The 19768-nt window shown below is 42.0% G+C and overlaps 1 protein-coding gene across 1 annotated transcript in view; it reads right to left on the bottom strand.

Moving 5' to 3' along the window:
• The window catches only part of ppfia4 (PTPRF interacting protein alpha 4), a 57308-nt gene that overhangs the window by 6010 nt on the left and 31530 nt on the right, over nucleotides 1-19768 (bottom strand). Inside the window, 23 exon segments of the mRNA XM_032514306.1 lie at nucleotides 262-288; nucleotides 699-761; nucleotides 1375-1575; nucleotides 1809-1890; nucleotides 2027-2108; nucleotides 2193-2305; nucleotides 2581-2702; nucleotides 2791-2826; nucleotides 2915-3143; nucleotides 3726-3901; nucleotides 4374-4503; nucleotides 4612-4703; nucleotides 5295-5357; nucleotides 5507-5638; nucleotides 6428-6511; nucleotides 6711-6845; nucleotides 7428-7562; nucleotides 8249-8470; nucleotides 10229-10300; nucleotides 10910-10965; nucleotides 10968-10983; nucleotides 11720-11884; nucleotides 12136-12237. Coding sequence (XP_032370197.1) covers nucleotides 262-288; nucleotides 699-761; nucleotides 1375-1575; nucleotides 1809-1890; nucleotides 2027-2108; nucleotides 2193-2305; nucleotides 2581-2702; nucleotides 2791-2826; nucleotides 2915-3143; nucleotides 3726-3901; nucleotides 4374-4503; nucleotides 4612-4703; nucleotides 5295-5357; nucleotides 5507-5638; nucleotides 6428-6511; nucleotides 6711-6845; nucleotides 7428-7562; nucleotides 8249-8470; nucleotides 10229-10300; nucleotides 10910-10965; nucleotides 10968-10983; nucleotides 11720-11884; nucleotides 12136-12237 — 2535 coding nt within the window.

Here is a 19768-nt window from a genome sequence, read left to right as displayed (position 1 = left end):
AAAGGGTCAGTTCGACAAAATTACAAAAATAAATATTTTTCAACTGAGGTAAACAGAATTTAGTTTAGTACAAAAATACCCAACATGACAAAAAATGCCAAATATTCCGTCTCCCTACTCTACCTCTGGGTCCATTTTCACAATTACTGTGTAAAGAGCATAATATTGAAGTTGAATTGGCTGCCCTGTCTTATTCAAATACACGTATGACGAGTGTATGTGAGAGAGTGGGCAAGGATTTGATTTGTGCAGCAACCTCACCTGTGCCCAGCTGCCCTCCTCATTGTCCTGAGTGGCAGCATGGTAGAGACAATTTACAGGGTCAGAGAGACAGGGGATAACTAAAGACACACATATTGCACATTCAGAAATATATGCACGCACCCATCCACACACACACACACACACACACATACACACACACACGCACACACTCACACAAGTTTGAGTTTTCACTCTGCAGTTGACCTTTATTACACATCTCCAAAATTCATATCATTAATCAAACTTTTTATGGAGTCACAGGTTACATCCGACATACACATACAAATACCAGCATGAGCGCATTAGCGTGTGATGTAGTGTGTATATAAAGGGGTCTTTCGGGGGATCACTTATGTGTGTCACAGTGAGGACAGTGCGAGTGTGAGAGTGTTGGGTGGGAGGAAAATGGAGGGGAGCACCCAGATGGTACTGACCGCTTTAGTGGAGGAAGCCAGGTTCTCCATCTCTTCATGAGTCACCCAAACATTTCCGGAGGACTGCTCAAAGGACAAAAACACACCCAAACACACATTCACACATGCATACAGAAGCACGCATATATGCAGAAAAAACCACCCAAGAATGCACTTGTGTATATTTTTACACGTACCGACCCCCATGCACACACGCGCACACACACACACACACACACACACACCACACACACACACACACACACACCACACACACACACACACACACCACACACACACACACACACCACCACACACACACACACAGACATTGTGTTGAGTGATGCCAAGGGAGGGAGTGTATTTCAGGCAGGTAGCTTGTAGCTATATGTGGCACTACTGTCTTCCCACAGAATCACATGCAACTCATGGCAGCAAAAAGGACACGTCAAACCATTACTGTGGTCGGAACAGAAGAACAAAAAAGCAAAATAGAGTGGGAAGTTATCACCCCAGGGTGCGGAGTGAAGGTTAAGTCTAACAGTGGAGGAGGTTTTGTGTGTTTTGTGTAGGTCAATGTGTTCATATTCACAATCTTGGAAGACATTTTTTTGAATGTTCATGCAGTCATTTATTTATTTGCTGTTTGTTTATGCACATTTGCGATCATGGAGGGGTATTTGTTGTATTAGTTTACCGTTCTGGAGGTAAGTGGTGCAGACGGGCTGGTGAGCGACACCATCTCCTGGATGGCCAAGCGAAGTTTGAGTCGGTGCAGAGGATTGCTGATGCCAATCTCCCTCTGAATCTCTGTGTCGGACAGAGCTGACATGATGGCTCCGCTCTTCACGTTGGCACGACAGGCTGCCACATACCACGCTGGCATACCCACCCACAGCTGGTGAGAGTCATGACGATATTCAACGTCACCACCATTATCGCCATAAAAGGTCAGATAAAAAGGGGAAGGGACTGCAGATCAGGCTATCATGTTAGTCTGTCTAGTATTTCATGTCACTTTATCTATCATTGTATTAGATATAGTAGCAGCCTGAAATAAAGACAGCAAGATAAAGGGAGATTTTGTGAAAACGTTTGTTTGGAAGATATAAAATTAGATTAGGGGAGTACCTCTAGCCAGGAGACAACAGTAGGACCGTCCCAATGGGCAAATGGCAGGCCTCTTTTCCTGGCGTCTTCCAGAAGCTCATGTCTAACAAGGGAATCAAAAATGGACAAAAAAAGACACAAGGAAGTGATAGTTGCCAGAGAAAGGTTTAGTGAACATATTAAAATAACAAGAACAAGACAAAAAACTGATATTCAGAAATGGAAGTTATAGTTTTTACTTTTTCTTCATCCTGCGATCCCTCTCAGCCTGTGTGCCCAGTTTTCCCAGAGTCATAGTGTCACCAATGCCCATCTCAAAGTCTGAAATACAGCGAAATAGTTCATTTGTATCTGTAAATCACACACAATCTCACACAATCTGCATGAGTGTGATGTATGTTGTACCTGTTAAGGCTGGTAGAGGCTGTCCTTCCCTGCCTACAGTCTGCTCCATTCGACCCTTCTCCTTCTTCCCAAACAATCGGCCAATAGATGACTTGATGCCTTTCTTCTGCTTGCTGCAAACAGTTACAACAGAGAAAATTGTGTTACGCTAAAATCTTTAGCATATCTTCGTCAACTATGAATTAGCAAGATAAACAATTGTTTTTGTTTGTGTAAAGCAAAGAAAAAGATTTAGATCCAATTTCAGCCATTACCATTTTTAAAACTTGGTAGAAAGTTGAAGCTGACCCGTAAAAGAATCCGACAGAAGCCATAAGTCTGTACTGATGATGATTTATCATACTGTGCAGTGTGTGTGTGTGCTGTGTGTGTGTGTGTGTGTGTTTACCCTCGGCCGTCCTCGAGACTGCCTGTGAACTGAGCAAAATTGGTTTCTAGCCGTAAACTGCGGGGGGACGAGGGAGGCGATGTCTCACACTTGATAGTAGCTTTGTCCACTTCCACTGGAGACTGGAAGAACCACAAAAGCAACTCCACTCAGTCACAAACCCACAATTGGACAGAAATACAGTATGTCAGGTGTGTTTACAAAACTTACTGCTACTTTCCTGCGGTGTTTCCTCAAGTCACTTGGCTATCAAACAAAACAACACACAGTTACAGATACAGCTGTTTACAATGAACATACAAGTATGGCATATAAAGCATGTGTGCTCTCTGACCAGAGTCATGATGCCTAGATGGTGGCTGGCGTTGCGTGAGTGGTGCTTTGGTGTGGAGTGGCCGCTGTTTGGGGGGGAGGTGGATGATGCCAGGGACTGTGCGGTGGCGGAGGTGGGTAGCGCCCGGGGTCGAAGTGTCACATTGAGTCCGTCCATGCTACCGCTGTTCACGCGAGACTCAATCTCGTCAGATCGGAGGTCTGCTGACTCTCTCTCCACCTGGATCATCCTGCCCACACGCAAACATACAAAGTAATTTTCAACACAGAACATCCCATCAGTTAATTGACAGCACACCCTTTGTATTTTGGTAATAATGAATGAAAGTCCAACCTTTATATTAAGTTAAAAAGCTCAAAATAAAATTACTTAAGTCAAACTTGTAGAATAAATGAGAAATAAAAGCTATTTGCATTCTGGGACATAATCATCATTTATTTATCATTAACTATTGTATGAAAATTATAATAATGCAAAACTCCTGGCAAATATTGCATTATAAAAATGCCATTATTGGTACAGACATTGTTTTTTATTTCTTCAAGGGAGTGTGGCTTCTCTGCAGCATAATCAATTTTTTTTTGCATCTACTCCCTAGCAGCATATTCTGAGGTGTCACAAGAGGACCTTGTTTACTGTGAACTGCAATAACCAACATCCTCCTTCAGCAAGTAACAGGACTAAAGAGTGAAGAGTCATATCTACATGTTATCATCTTTTTATTTAATGCCACTCTCAGTTGTGGGGCATCCTGTCTGGCCTTTATGCACTGCATCAACACTATGAAGCAGCATGTGCTTGTGCTTTGCACCTTATCTCTTCATTGATAGCGTCGAGCTGCTCTTGCAGCATCAGAGCGAGAGTCTGAGCGTCAGATTGGCCGCTGGGGGAAAGCAGAGTCGAGCTAACGTCGTCATCCAAGTCTGACTCTGCTTCGATGTCGCTGCCGAGGAGGTGGCTGACGCTCCCACGCAGAGATGGGTAGTCCTGTTCAAACACAGCAAACACCTGGACACAACAAACACACATGAGTTTTAACATCTATAGACACTGTTACATACAACATACATTGACCCTGAACAAATGTACCTGAAGAATGGGCTTTAATGCATACATTCTGATTGAACACATGTAAAATACAACAGGACACTTATGTCTGTATGTGGCAAGTTATGAGAAGAAATGGATGAACAGGGAACTTACATCAGACAGCATGTCCATGGCAGCAGGTGAAGAGAGACAGAGAGGTTAGTAGAGAATGGTAAGTTAGGCATGACGATCCACATTCATCAGCCAGGCACTGACAGTTATTAGCAAAGCAGACATGAACTTGAGTAAAGCACTGGTTAGGATCTGTTTGTGGTTAGGAGAATAATTGACATGTTGGCTATCATGTTCACTCTATGTGTATGTGAGGAACTGTGGGGTTGTTTTGTCTTGATAAAGACAGCATTAACACCTTGTTTGGGTCGTCTCGTAGTGCTGACATTCTGCCCTTCTGTGCCCGCCTGATCACTGTTGTGCTGTAGTGGCCATCTTGGCCCTCCACCACAGAGAAGCGTAGGTCGCTGGAGCTACCCAGGTGAGACCTGAGACATACACATAACAGCTTTCCATTAATAATGTACATTATATACCACCATGTTAGAAGGTGTGTTTATGAGAGAGCATGCATGGAGGAAGTGTACAGTATATACCGAGGGTGAGTTCCATCTCCAAATGCCCCACTGCGGCGTTTCAAGTGGTCAATCTCATTTCTTAACTTCTCAATCTCTCCAATCAGCCGTTCCTGAAGGAGAGAGGGGCATTATGGGCAATTTATTCAGATTGCCTACTTAAGTAAAAGTACCAATACCTATCCCTTAGGAGTAGTCCATTACAAGTAAAAGAGTGTTAGGAGTAAAATGCACTAAAAGTATAAAAGGTTGAACTAGACATTATGTAACAAGAGGTCCCCTGTGAGTGTTATATTGGTTTGACATTTTATAAATTACGTTTATTTGCTTTCTTGCTGAGAGTTGTATGAGAAGATTGATTCCACTTTTGTGTTTGTACAGTAAAAATGAAGCTACATGCACCTAGTTAGTTTAGCTTAGCATCACTGTGTTTTATGGACAGTGTTAGTGAGCAAAGTAAGAGCTAACTACAGCTGTCAAAAGTGAAAAAGTAAAATTATAAAGTAGCACAAAATGGAAATACTTTACTAAGTAAAGTACAAGTACCAAAAAACTTTGTGTATGTGCAGCACTTGAGTAAATATACTTCAGTTACATTCCACTTTAGATTTGGGACATATTAGTTGGAAGTGAGGACACAGTTTTCACTGATTCATTCAAGGTGACTGTCATGGTGAAGTCATGTCAATGTGAAGTCATGGTACCCTGGTGTGATGGAATTCTTCAAGCTGTTTCTGGCAGTTCTCGAGGTCCTGAATAAGGGAGTTCTAGACGGAAGAAATCATTGAACCGTGTCAAAACATATCTGTGAGGCCGAGTAGAACATGTGCTATACTGCATATTCATTTGTTCTGTAGTGCAATAAAAACAGCAATAGGATCTGCTGCTTAGATGAATGCATGTGTACAGGCCTTGCCTTGTCCTCCAGGGCAGCCATGCGTTCTTTCAAATGGAGCTGCAGTCTTTCATTGGACTCAGTGAGCAGACGATCCACGGTGTCAGACAAACGTTTGTTGTGTTCCTCATTCATTTTCTCTCTTTGACGAGCCTAATGAATGGAGAGTGAACCAGACGGCGTGGGAATGACATCATCACATTGTTTTCTTTTAACACAGACTCTATTTAGGTGTATTTATGCAGCTAATCAAGCATCTTTGCATGGATTAAAGGATGAAGTGTGTATTTAGCCCAAGATCACCAGCTGCCAGATATAGGTCCTCTTGGCCAACAATGGATCACACAGCCAGAATGATTTAATTACAGTCATTTACGTGACAATGAAAAAAGGGTTAAACACCTTCCCTTAAATGGGAAGTGATGTGCCTAAATACATATTCTACCGTAATTTCAATAGAGTAATTTAACACAGACACACAAAAACACAAATTTGCATCCTCCTAGAGCTCCTTTAACTAAATATAGTCGTAAGATTGCACACAGAGAGAGGGATTGATAGAGAGAAATTAGCGTTGCGTGAATTAATCAGAGTCTAAAGATAGCAGCCAATCAGTCTTATAGAGACGGAGAGGGGGATTGTGTGGCAGTAAGATACGTCGATTTGGTTTAAATTCATGCAACAATGCATATGTGCATCTGTCCTCAGTGTTTGTGCATGTACATGTATGCATGAGGGAGCACAGAGCCATGAGTCAAGGCGTCCAACTAATGTGAAGCACACACACACACACGCCATACACGCACGCGCACACACGCACGCACGCACGCCCACACACACACACACACACACACACACACACACACACACAAACACACACACACACACACACACACACAAATAGACACAAATAGATACCAACACACACATATGCTCACACACCCTTCCTAGCTCTTGGTTCTTCTCCTCCAGTTGTGACTCCAGCTGTCTGAGCCGCTCTTCCACGTTGCCGTGGCGCTCCTCAGCCTGCAGAGGGAGACATTCACATATTAGTGCAACTGCCTCTATAAGCTCTGTAAGTGTGTTAAATGTTTATCTGCTTCTTTTTGTTTTGTATTATGTAGAAATACTGCATCCTTAGCTATGTTTTCCATAGCTCTTTGTGTGTGTGTGTGTGTGGTGTGGTGTGTGTGTGAGAGAGAGAGAGAGAGAGATAATGTATTACCTTGGAAAGTGCTGCCACTCTCTGTGCCAGCTCAGCCTCCACCTCTGGCAGTGTCTCAGCCTTCCTCATGGTCTGAGCCAGCCTCTGCTCTGCCATCTCCAGCATCTCCTGCAGCTGGCGCACCTTCTCCTCGCTCTGACAGACAGACAGACAGACAGACAGACAGACAGACAGACAGACAGACACACACACACAGAAAGGAAAAAAGAACATTAGTATATCACAAGAGAAGTTTAATCAGTGCAGTGCAGCCAGCAGTAGCAGGGCATGACACATGGTCAGAAATGGAGGATGCTTCTGGTATTCCCCCATGCGGAGCTCACCATATATTGACCCGGAACTACACATGAACCTTTGAATAGGATGTTTCTGATAATATTCTGACTTAGTGACTATTTCAGCTTTATTGTGGATGACATTGTTGATGCAAGAAATATTAAAATGTTGCAAGTGAGAAAGAAATAGCAAATTACCCTGAATCCATAACTCCCATGTCACCTTGCATCAAGACAAATGTGCCATTTCTGTTGCCACTTAACAACACATTAGGATTGCAAAACATCCAAGGAAGCCTGAACATCAACAACAGCAAAATAATAACACAGCACATTTATAGATATTGATTTAGGTCTTTATATCAGGCTTCATTAACTTTATAACGGCGCAGCTAAGTGTGTTGCTATTGCTTTTAAGAGACTGTGACAACTGTGTTGTTACCTGTCGATGCAGGGAGTCCTTGGTAGCCAGTTCATTCTCCAGTTTGTCGTTGAGGTCGTGGATGTGTGTGGTCTCCCGCTGAGCAGCCAGGTAGCGTTTCTCTAATGTTGTTATCCTTTCCTCCATGTCCTCTCTCTGTGGGTGCAGAGGCACAAAAACAACAGAGAAAATCATAAGAGACAAGCCTACAACAATGTGCATGGTGATGCTTCTAGCTTTAATCCATTTTTGTATTGTGTATCAATAGTGTCCATCAACAGCACATAGAAATCAAACAAATGATTGACAAAAATGCAAAAGCCATGTAGCTGAAGCAATAAATAAAGAAGCTTTGTGAGTGGACTACATGGATACTACTTACAGATCTGTGTTGTCCTTATTTCACACTTGTATTGTAGACAATAATAAACTTGCACTGATGAATAATACTGGAAAGTAGGTACATTAAATAGTGGTTTTGCTTAACCATCAAACAATAATCTCCAGTTACAGTATACAGCTTTAGGAAACCCCTTTGCAAGTATTTTGCATTCAAAATATTCTAGTATGTCGCTGGTACACTAGGCACTATAGTTGGTGTCTAAAACACATTGACACAACACAATATAATGCATGTTCAGTTAGTCTTATACATCTGCTTTCATGTACAGTTTATACTTAGAAGTGACAAATCTCAATAGCATGGGAACAAACATGATATACTACATGATATAGTAATGTTTTATTACAGAACCATGTTTTTTCACACAAAACAACAGAATGTGAAATTAGCTTTTTACTCAAAAAGGTTTTTGTAACTTGCACCTTTCTTTTCCTCTCACCTCTCTCTGTTCCCTTTGTTGTTTGATTGACAGCTCCTCGCTGCGGCTCAGTTCTCGCCGTGCATTTGCAAGCTCTGCCTCGAGGTCGGCCATCCGGCTGTTGAGAGTGGCAGAGTGCTCACAGCTCTGGGCCAGCTCCTTATTGGTCCGATCCAGCAGCTCCTGAAGCTCGGACACCCGGCTGCCATCATCGTGAGCATCTATGGAGCCGTTGGGCAGTCTCTGTATGGTATGGACAAACAAAATGAATGGCAATATATGCGAATTCTCACATAAAATATATTTTAGGACTGAGACAGACATATGGGCCGAGGGTATTGAGAGATGTAGAACTGATAAAGCTGGATGACCTAGATTTAATAGTGTTGAGTGTTATGCATATAAGGGTGGATGTGTGTGGTTGGGCTGCCATGTTGTTGTTTTGATGTTGTTTCTCTTCTCTTCACTGCTCAAAGTGCAGTTAATTCCAGGGCCTTAATTAAATAAACCTTCGGGGACACATATTCAGAAAGAGAACACAGTGGGCAGCAAAAGTTAGTTGGACCGCTCACTCATGCTCCAATTTTGTCGGCTCATGAATACCTTAAACATACACAGAAACAATGTAATAAAACACACCTGGAATTTTGTGCAATTGTGCATAATAGTTTAGCCATATAAACTCATTAGATTTACTCCCAGGGACTTTGGAAATAGCATTGTACAGCCACATGTATAGTCTGGTCCAACATGGCCCTAAGATTGTCTTGGTTTGATGAAAAAATAAATGTGATCATGATAATATTGTAGCATTTCAAATTTAAATATCCTCTAATTGCAACATCCAGGGGGGTAGTGACTGCCAGTAGGGCAGAAGGTTTCCTTGATAAATGTCCCGACAGTGTGTGTTTGCACAGTTCACACTCTGAGACGTCTAAACTACACTCCTCCTAACGCTCGTACTCTATGCAATTCTCTTTTCATATTTTCTCCTTGCTCTTCTCATTTCTTAATGTATCAAAAGTGTGTAAAAGTGTCATGGTAACCTATTTCCCTATTGGCTGTTCTGCATGGCTATCAGGCAGGGTAGGTGGGGCTTACCTAGTCACAGAGACTGCAAGTTTACAAGAGGAAGATTGAGAGCAGCTGCGAGGGATGAGGTTCAGAGTTTCAGAAAGAGATGTTGTTTGACTAAATGATGCAACGGAGATCCCCTAATCCCCCATTAAGTTGTGTTAAAGTTATTGTCTGCGTCTTTAAATGTCGACAAATTAACTGTCAATGTCGGAGAACCGAGCCCAAGCTGATCCAGTGACGGATCGGAGTCGCAACAGGGCAGCAAGGTGACAGGTAGGCCTATTTCGCCTTACCTTAAGCCTGGCAGCTGAACACTTATTTGTGGAGATTCATATATGCAGGGGCAGCCAAGCCCTGGAAGCCCCTAGGCAAGTGATGATAATATCAAGTTTTCCCAGGGTTGTGGTTATGCTGTGACATAAGTTATTGTTTTTTCCTTTAATAAAACTTCTGTATTGATTGTTCTTATTGCTTTCTTTATCCTTAAGCCAAAGAAATAAGAGCCAAAGTAAGTGGACCTAGTGCTGCTCCTCCTCGGCTGCCAGCCCGTACAGAGGAGGGTGATTTCCATTTAAATACAAACAGGCTCTGCAGTTTAATCACAGGGAGGTTTGTTACTCCCTGTGGATGGACCCAGACACAGTTACATAATGTCTTCTTGTTGATGCAGGGTTGGCATCAAACCATGTAGGACAAGGCTCAAATAAAGAGCAAGAGTTTGAATCTCATCAGAATTACATAGAGGATTCATAGTACATTAAGCTCCATTAACCTATTGAGTGTATGTGCGTGTGAGTGGATGTGTTAATCTGCGGAAGAAAGACAGAAAGAGGCAGACAGCGACTGACAGCCAGACGGACAAACACTATAGGCAGACATTAGATAAAGCACAGAGCAGAAAAACAATCACACAGCCAGGAAGACCTTCCATGTAGGTTTGGATCCATCTGTTCGCTCCAATGAGTCACCATCCTTCCTTTGTCTCACCATGTTCAACTGCAATGTAGATTTAAGAAAGAACAATGAACAAACTCACGCAGTTACTAGGTTTTCTTTTCCCCTTAGTGAATCCAAGAACAACTCTGACCCTCAAAGGGAATCATGCTTCAGACAACATGCCCTATCTTATTGTTCATTACTGCAAAAATATGAATTATACTCAGTGTAGAGGAGGGACAGTTGGCTTCAGTGAGGGTCTGATGCTCTGCTATGTGATAATGGAAACTTAAGAAGTTTTGACTTTAAATCCTACAAAACCACTAGAATTCTGCTCTAACTGAACCTGCTGTAAATATTTAGCTTTTCTTTTTTACTTTATTATCTTCCGAATTATTTCATCAATGGTATTTTTAAATAGAAGAATACTGAAGGTTTGTGTCCGTGCATGAATGTGGGTATGAACAGAGGGCTGAGAAGACAAATAAGATCAGTGTGGAGGCTTCAACTGATGTCTGCAAGGGACTAAACAGATGTTCACTTACCAATAACCACACACACACACACACACACACACACACACACACACACACACACACACACACACACACACACACACACACACACACACACACACACACACACAGACACAGACACACACACCCTCACCTCTTGTGTGTTAGAAGCTAATTGTCCCTCCAGGGTGGACACCCTCTCCAGAGCCACCGAAGCCTCTCACGTACCTGAAAGATTCACCAAGAACACACACATCAAGATAAAGTCCAGAAACACGAGAACACGCTTACGTAAAAGCACAATCCTCTATATAATTTAGAAACAGAGGATTTTAATCTGGAAATAGGGAGTGTCTCACAATTCATGTGTTTATTGACATTGCTAGTACAGCAAGTATTGTGTACTGTACATTTTTAAATAGTGTCTGGGGTCTCAACTGGACAAAATTGTATTATTTTAAATTTCCCCTGTAATATGAATATAAAATAATATTCTCACTGTTTTTATCTTCTCCAATTTTCTGTTGTTTGCTGTATGCTGTTAATGCAAAAGGAAGACTTCCAGGTTTCACATTACTGTAAAAGCCTTTCAGCAACAATACCTTCCCTTCAATGGAGAACTTACTCTAAAACTTGGCAGAAGTTCATTAACAGCAAAACAACAAGAAGACAAACAGCAAAATTCAATTGATCAGAATAAAATTGGCAATTATGTTAAAAAGACAAAAAAGGAGCTACAAAGTGATGTGCATATGCCAGGACTGATGGAAATACCATATCCTATATATATATACAACAAATGAGGCAGTTTCCCCTGCATTGATTTGTCAGTACAGACCCTAGCCCTTACAGAATATGTGTGTGTGTGTATCATACACACATTTCTGGGAAAAGCTGTCTGGGAAAAGCTTCCTGTGCACCTGTGTGTGTGTGTGTGTGTGTGTGTGTGTGTGTGTGTGTCCACCTTTTCATCCAGAGCCTTGTGGTGTTCAAACAGTGATTTCAGGGCTTTGAGGACCTCCACCTCGCTGGAGACTCCAGATGGTGGGGGTGCCTGTCTCTTCACCACTGTCATCCTCAGACTGCGTTCGTGACGAGACACCAGACACTCCAGGTGCTCCAACAGTAGCTAGAGTGCAACACACACACACACACACACACACACACACACACACACACACACACACACACACACACACATACACACACACACAAATGTATTTATGACCAAAGAGAATACTAATTTCAAGCTTAGAAACATTGTTTGTTTTCATCAGCATCCTCTCACACACACACACACACACACACACACACACACACACACACACACACACACACACACACACACACACACACACACACACACACACACACACATACCCTGGTGTTGTTCCTTTCAGCTTTCAGCTCAGATATTTCCTCCTCTTTCTCCAGTAGCTGCTCCCGGCATATGTTCAGTTCCTTCGTCAGGGTGGCAAACTCCTACACAATACACACACACACACACACACACACACACACATAAACACCCATACAGAGTTTAATACTACAGTATATCAGTGATCAACATATATGGCTCTACTTTTGTGAAAATGAGCACATATGCAGCTGTGCAAGGGTGCAAACACATGTGGGCACGGCTGACAGGTTTTTGCAATTTTGGTGGCACAAGCAGACTCCTGGGGCAGAGCAGCACAGGATGAGCACATTGCTAGCGGAAGAATACTTTATCAGGAGGAGAAGAGAGGTCAGGCTTATGTAAATAATGGGCAGTTCTCCTTAAAGAAAACTTATTATCCGAGGGATGCTGTCTGGGAAAAGCTTTTTCTGCACCTGCGATAGGAAGTGGTCTGAGTGGTTGAAGTGACCAAAAGGGCTCTGTGTTATGCAATCTGCATGAACACATCTGAAGCTGTTTCACTCTGCCCACCTCAGCGCCCAGCTCTGGGTTTTTGGAAGCCATAATATTGCAAAAGTGCAAAAATAAGTGGCCTAATAGTAGTGTGTCTAATTGGACAAAATCACCTTTTTTTCCAAGTGCTATTTTAAACATCAGGATTAATAAATAACGGTCCAGTGGAAATAGGACTAGAATATGCAAATCCATTAGACTAATCTCATTGTAAAAGTAAAAAAATCAACTGTCCGTCGCTTCTTTCCCTTTACCAACAAATGTGCATTGCAACACTGAATGTAGAAATGTTAACAAAAACATGAACTGTTCTGATCACAATGGTATGACAAATTTCATTATAATGTCCAAAAATAGTGTCATCTTGCTCCCTCTTACAATCAAACATATCTATAAAATCAAGTTCCTTGTGATGATAGATACTTTTCATTATTGAACTGAGAATGGATTATTCAAAATAATTCTTAGCTGTGTGAGAAAAGTTTATTTCACTTGAGAGCCATTTAATTTATTGATGTGCTTCATGTTCCTCAATGCTGACAGATGGCTGTGTACTTTACTGAAGCTTTTAAGCACTCCAACTTCCTTGATGATGAACTAGAATTTGGCTCACAGTGCTTTCTGGTTGGAGGGGATCCACTTCACTTTGACAGAAATGACATCTTTGAAGTAATATTTCAGTCTAGAATTCAGTCCTTTTGTACAAACGGGTGGCACGGTACAATTCTGAGATTCTGTTTTTTTTGTGATAAAACACGTGATTTTTTTTTTATATTCAGAAATAACTAACAGATACACACAATTACAAACAATACACTGAGACATTGGAGCGCATCCCAAAGTAAAAAAACACAGAGTAACAACACATGCAGAAAACGGCCACATACAAACACATACATAAATATACACACACACAGACGGTGATGGCTCCATTAACTTTGATAGTTTGGGAGAAGGCTGAGATGGAACTGCAGCACTAACTTACTGTGTGTTTGGTTTAATAAACCTTAATAACATTTTACCTGGCAGTTTTTCATTTTGGGGTGAACTAGTCCTTTTAAAGAGCATAGTTTTTGCAAAAAATAAGTGATCTTAAAATGCAATCTAATGCATTTGTAACGAGTTTTACAAATCCTGACAATGTTAGATTACTTTTGCTGAAAATGATAAGCTTCACCTGCTCTGGTCTGGGATTTTAATGTCTCGATATTCTGTCCCACTCAGATAAATCATAGCAGTGTAAACTGATCCTCACACAAGTCTCTTCAGATCAGCCGAAGAAAAGGGGGGGAATGTCAGCCCGTTTTAATTTCAAGGTCTGACTTTCTGATCAGTCACTTCTTTTGTCGAGGATACTTCTTGGTCTCCAAGCCCCATCCTTAATCCCTGTGCTCATTAGATTTTCTGTTATTCCGTCTGACATTGATTAGATTTACACAAGGTGAGAGGCTAACAGTCCTGCTGTTACAGTGTATGGCAGAGAAAAAGCCAGTGTCTCACACAGATAATGCTTGATGTTTATTTTTAATATTTTCTGTGGTTTGATCACACTGGAGCAAAGATTGGGTGGCTGTTTGTTTACTAAAGTGTGTACATCTGTGTGTACACCTCTATGTGTGTGAGTCTGTTTGAGTGTGTGTGCATGTTGTTTGAACATCTCTTGGTGCTTTGTTGGCATTTGCTGTAAGCTTGGCTTTAGTCCAAACCAATACCCAAAGGCTTATGCTCTCTCTGCTTGTCTCACACACACACACACACACACACACACACACACACACACACACACACACACACACACACACACACACACATGTTGCTAATTTCAACTTTAAAGAAGTGTGTGTGCACACACACTTCTTTAAAGTTGAAATTAGCAACATTCCACTTTGGTGTCCTTGCATGCTAGTACAGCCATACACCTGTCAATGCATCTGGCACCTGTCTGGCCCTATCAAGAAGGCATGTGTAACCCCAACAGGTGTGACAGGACAACCAGGTACATGCATGAAAAGCATCTCTACCAATAACAAATGAATTACTGTAACATCCCAGTTTTAGGGCAAGAGAAAGTAGGCCTACATGCTTTGTATTGGCTACAGTAAGATGCATTCTGGTAAATCACAGAATTAAGAGGGCATTTATATAAGTATTTAATAGGGAAGTGACTGAAGAGGGAAGAGAGAGGAAAAGAGCACTGGGAGGAACGGGGGAAAATGGGTCAGCTTGTTAATTTTACTTTCCCTTATTCTGCAGGGGCGCACCAATAGACAGGAGCTCAGCCCAAATCCACCAACAGATGTTGTAGCTCACTGTCTCTTTCAATCATGGCAAAAAGGCTCAACAGGTCACTTCTCGCACTCTCCAGTTCATCCCTTCATCCTTCTGCCTTTCCGAAGCGTTCTGGATCTCCCCACAAACTGCTTCAACTCTAAAAACAAATGTGACAAACATGCACTGACAAATAATGTCCGTAAGAATAGATAAAGGTATAAAACCTTTGTTTGGGGTGTTACTGTATATAACAGAACAGTCAAGTGTAAGTCAAGCCTACCCCCCCCCCCCAAACCCATATGAACCATGAAAAATCCAAGGATGTTTATTCATCTTCTTACAGAGAGCAGCTCTTTGACAACACAACCTTGACATCTGTCGGAGAGTATGTCATATAGAACAGAGAGTAGGTTCTGGGCGTCTGGAGGAATGTTGCTCCTTTGCCTCTAACCACAATGTGAGATAGCAAGTGGTTACCAAACACTACTGAGCCCAGACATTGTAAAGGGATTTCTCCCCTTCACTTCCTTAAGCAGTTTGGATTAAAGGATGGAAAAAAAAATCTATGTGTATTTGTGTGTGCGTGTGTGTATTGAGAGAGAGAGGGAGGGGGGGGGGGAAGAGAGAGATTGGAGTGCAGTCGGATAAAAAAAAAAGTGTCACTCACACACAAAAATGCCATCCAAAAAAAAAAGGTTTTGTGAGTGTGCTTATCCTTTCCTCCTGGACTTTGAGTGTCTGTCTGTGTGTAATGTGCTCAGATTTCAGCACTGTAGAAAGATAACCTACACCACACACCTGAACTATGTCAGAAAGAAAAAATATGAATGAACACTTTCAGCATAACCCCACATTGTATTTAAACAATACTTTTGGTGCACTTTGTGTGTGTGTGTGTGTGTGTGTGTGTGTGTGTGTGTGTGTGTGTGTGTGTGTGTGTGTGTGTGAACACATGAAAGGCAGGTGCTTTAGCAGTCATCACAAATGACATGATAATTTTTTGGTTTCCTGTTTGTTGTTAAGCAGGAAAGGAACTGACTATGAGTATTTACGGTACACGGTACAGTGGAAAGAGCACTATTTCATGCTACTTCCTCTAAATGTATCATGCTGAAGCTGCCTCAGTGTATCATATCTCTTCTTAAAGTTAAAACTACTTATCTTCAGACCAGATCCCAGGACAGTAAGTAAATACTGAACTTGGAAAGACATCTTGGGAACCGGAGGGTTTCCGGTTCAAGTTCACCAAGTACAGAGTGTGGACTGGTAACTGGAGAAGTGCCAGTTCACCTCCTGGGCACTGCTGAGGTGCCCTTGAGCAAGGCACCGGACCCCCAACTGCTCAGAGCGCATTAAATGGGCAGCCCCCTCTGTCTGACATCTTTCCATCAATGCATCTATAGGTCCTGTTTAAGCGTGTGTGTGTGTGTGTTTTTGGTCTTGTGTGTTATGTGTAATATCAACAGAGTGTAAAAATTGCTCTCCAATAAACTATGTCTTCTTCATAATTAATTTTGGACTTTTTTTTAGATTTGTCTGCAAGTGTTTTGAGGCTGTTTGCATGTGCCTGTGTGTCAGTCACACAAGCACATGCAAACAGCAGTAACAGCTATGTTTTGTTGTCTGTCTTATCACTGTTGTTAATTCTTCTGTTGTCCATAGGACTCTCTTGAGATCTTGATCTACAATTACTTCTCTTGAAGCCTGCACGACTGATGAAGTGGCTCTTTTAATTACTACACTGAGTTACTACACGATCACTGTGAAAGGCCCATACTGACTATTAGCATTTAATCACAGAATCCCTCTCCAATTCAAGTGCTTTGAAAAAACTGTGGTCATCATATCTGTCATAAGACAGCCCTCTCAATATGGAACAGAAAAAAAAAAGATTGAATATCCTCCTGATTGTGCCTCCACTGCGTTACTGCCCAATATCTTGAAGAATGTACTCAAAAACTTCTAGCTAGTCAATTAACATAACAGATGCATTAATACTGTAACTTTAAGTCCTGAGACATGCAGTGTCCAACCCATGTGACAAATGAAGCGTAACCCCAACCTAATGTTCTTGCATCCTGGAGGCTCTAAAAATCAGTACAAAAAAGACAAGCATGGAGTGAGGCAACCAACTCAGTGTCAGTGTGTTGCCTTTAAATGGATAGCCAAATCAGAGAGAGATTGTGACACTTTCACACAACAACTAACAACCAGTGATGTAGTCAAGTCACTAGCTGTCGGGTCCAAGTCAAGTCTCAAGTCCCCAGTGTTTGAGTTTGAGTCCAAGTCACCAAAGAAGAGTCCGAGTCGAGCCACCATTAATGGAGTTGGAGTCTGAGTCGAGTCACAAGTCCAGAGAATAGCGTCTCGAGTCAGACTCAAGTCCAAGTCCAGGACCTGCATTTAAAAGTTACACGCTCTAAATGAATATCTCATATCAAATTTGACTTATCTATTACACATAGAAATAGCCAGAAACTTCATACATCTTCCGAGTTGTATCTCATGAATACTCCAGTCCGATTTTATAAATCCTTGAGTCCGAATCCAAGTCATCGTTGCGTCCAAGTCTAGTCAAACCCAGTAAATGGCAACTCGACTAAGACTCAAGTCCAGGACTCCAGTACTCCATCATTGTTGCACTGTAGTAGTTTTCTGTGCTCATTCTTTTTATTTTACCACATATATTTTTGTTTATTCCCTGTACACTGAGTAAATGTTGTTTACCAGTTACCAGTTGCTAACTCTACTGCAATGCAACCAGACATTCTGTTGTGTTTGGAATACAAAGTTTATTTTCATTCTTTAGAAAAGTGTCTTCCTCTTAAGACATGGTTGCTTTCACAACTGCTCTGTTTGCCTTCAGTCACCATATAACTCTCAGCACAATAGAACACACTTACATTTGTTCTCTGCAGCTTGCTCAAGGCCATTTGGGGAAAACAGGAAAGCTGTAACGCTATTTAATGAAAGGCGGTTACAGAATCGTATGTTACCCCTTTCTATTTACAAACAACTCCAGGGACTCCATGGCAACTTCTTCTATGTGTGGGTAGATTGACAAGACAGGAGAGTGAAGCCAAAACAAATACAAATTGATGTTCGCCAAAGCCCAAGAACAGTGACAGTGACATTGTCTCTGTGAGCAGCAGTTGGCGGAAGGAGAGGAAGGGAGGAAATATGTGACTAAGCAAGAAAGGAAAGAGATGGAAACTGTAAACATGGCTATTAATTCATTCACACATTGCATGATTCACAGGGTAGGGTAATGTTGTGCCAGTGTTGATATCATTTATGATAATCTGAGGATGCTTACAGCCCAAGTGCACAGCACCAAGCAATCAGATTGTATTTTGCATCTTGGAAAGAGCAGCAGAATTTAAGTTGATGAATTCAACATGTTTCTTGAGCACAGAAGTGTTAAAGCACTTCCTTAAAACACTTTTCCTTTAGTCGTTCAGCAATCATGACAGAAAAAGTTTAGACATTAACTTAGGTATCTATAAGTAAAGTCTGACTGATTGAACTCGGTCAATGAATTGTGACCCAGAAACCAAGGTAGAAGGTGTTTATTTGAACAATTGAATGTAGTTCTACAGTGCAAATTAAAGAACCCACAGAATCATCTGCTGTGGAGAGGCAAAGAAGAAGGAGACACCTCGTCAGAGATTGTATAGAATGACTGAGCTCCTCTATCTTGGCGCACCAAAAGACACTAAATTAACTCTGATGTAAATCTCGGTAAATCACTAAGGAGTGCCACACTGAAGATGAATGCAGGGACTCGAGAATGAGTGAGTCCCCAGGGAGACTCAGATGTCACAGATCTGTAACTCATCCCCACTGCGGAGAGAGAGAGGTGGCAAACCGCCAAAGGTGGACTCGACCTTCTTCTGACAAATCTTACACACGGGAACTGTGACACCCACCCACCACCACAACACCTTGCCTGGGTGTTGGCCCCAAGTATGCTAGTGAGTAATCTGTTACCATGACGCCACCCCACACACTGCGGCGGTAGCCATGGCAACAGCTCTTAAGGAAAGTGAAGTGTTAGAGCGGCATGCAAACTTCCCATGAACGTCTCCTCAGGTGAACGCCGACGCACATCCATGCGGGTGCACACGCTAAAACACAAAGCTGCACAAAGCTGCTGAGAGATATTCCTTTTGCATGATGGTGTGACAGCTCTGGAGGCCGAGGAGTGAAACAACCGACTGCAGCACTTGACAGATCTCCACCCCTGAGTGTTGGAACAACTCTCACTGAAAATGTTTCTAAATGCTTCACCCTTCAAATTGCAGAACATGGAAAGTAAATTCAAACATTCAAACATTTTTTGGGATTATTCTTCATGGCAGAGACAGATGCAGTAAAATTAGGCTTCTGCATAATCTTTGAGAGTCATGAGCAAATCAGCCTAAGTGAAGCACATTAGGGATAATGCCAAGACTGACTGAAGCCATGCCAGCTCTGGACTCACTTCTAAAGTACTGATAGCACAACAGCATATGTGCTCTGTTTGAATACAACTCAATAAAAAAAAGAATCTAAACACCTTGGAAAGGGGGGATTTCTATGTGAAATCCCAAGCATAAGTCAATTTAGAAGCGTTCTAACCACTTGTTAAAGGTGGAGGGTGGGGTGTGGCCTTGACCAACTGCCACTTACCACTGCCGTCTCTCCCTCATGGGTAAGCCAAATTCTCGGGGCGGGCAAATCAGAGAAAAGGAAGGTATCCTTGCCCCTTATGACCTCATAAGGAGCTAATAAGAAGACAATAATAATAAGAAGATTCCAGATCGGCCCATCTGAGCTTTCATTTTCTCA

Source organism: Etheostoma spectabile, chromosome 4 (assembly GCF_008692095.1).
Source record: "Etheostoma spectabile isolate EspeVRDwgs_2016 chromosome 4, UIUC_Espe_1.0, whole genome shotgun sequence".
NCBI classification, from domain to species: Eukaryota; Metazoa; Chordata; class Actinopteri; order Perciformes; family Percidae; genus Etheostoma; species Etheostoma spectabile.
This window is presented reverse-complemented; position numbering and strand designations above follow the sequence as displayed.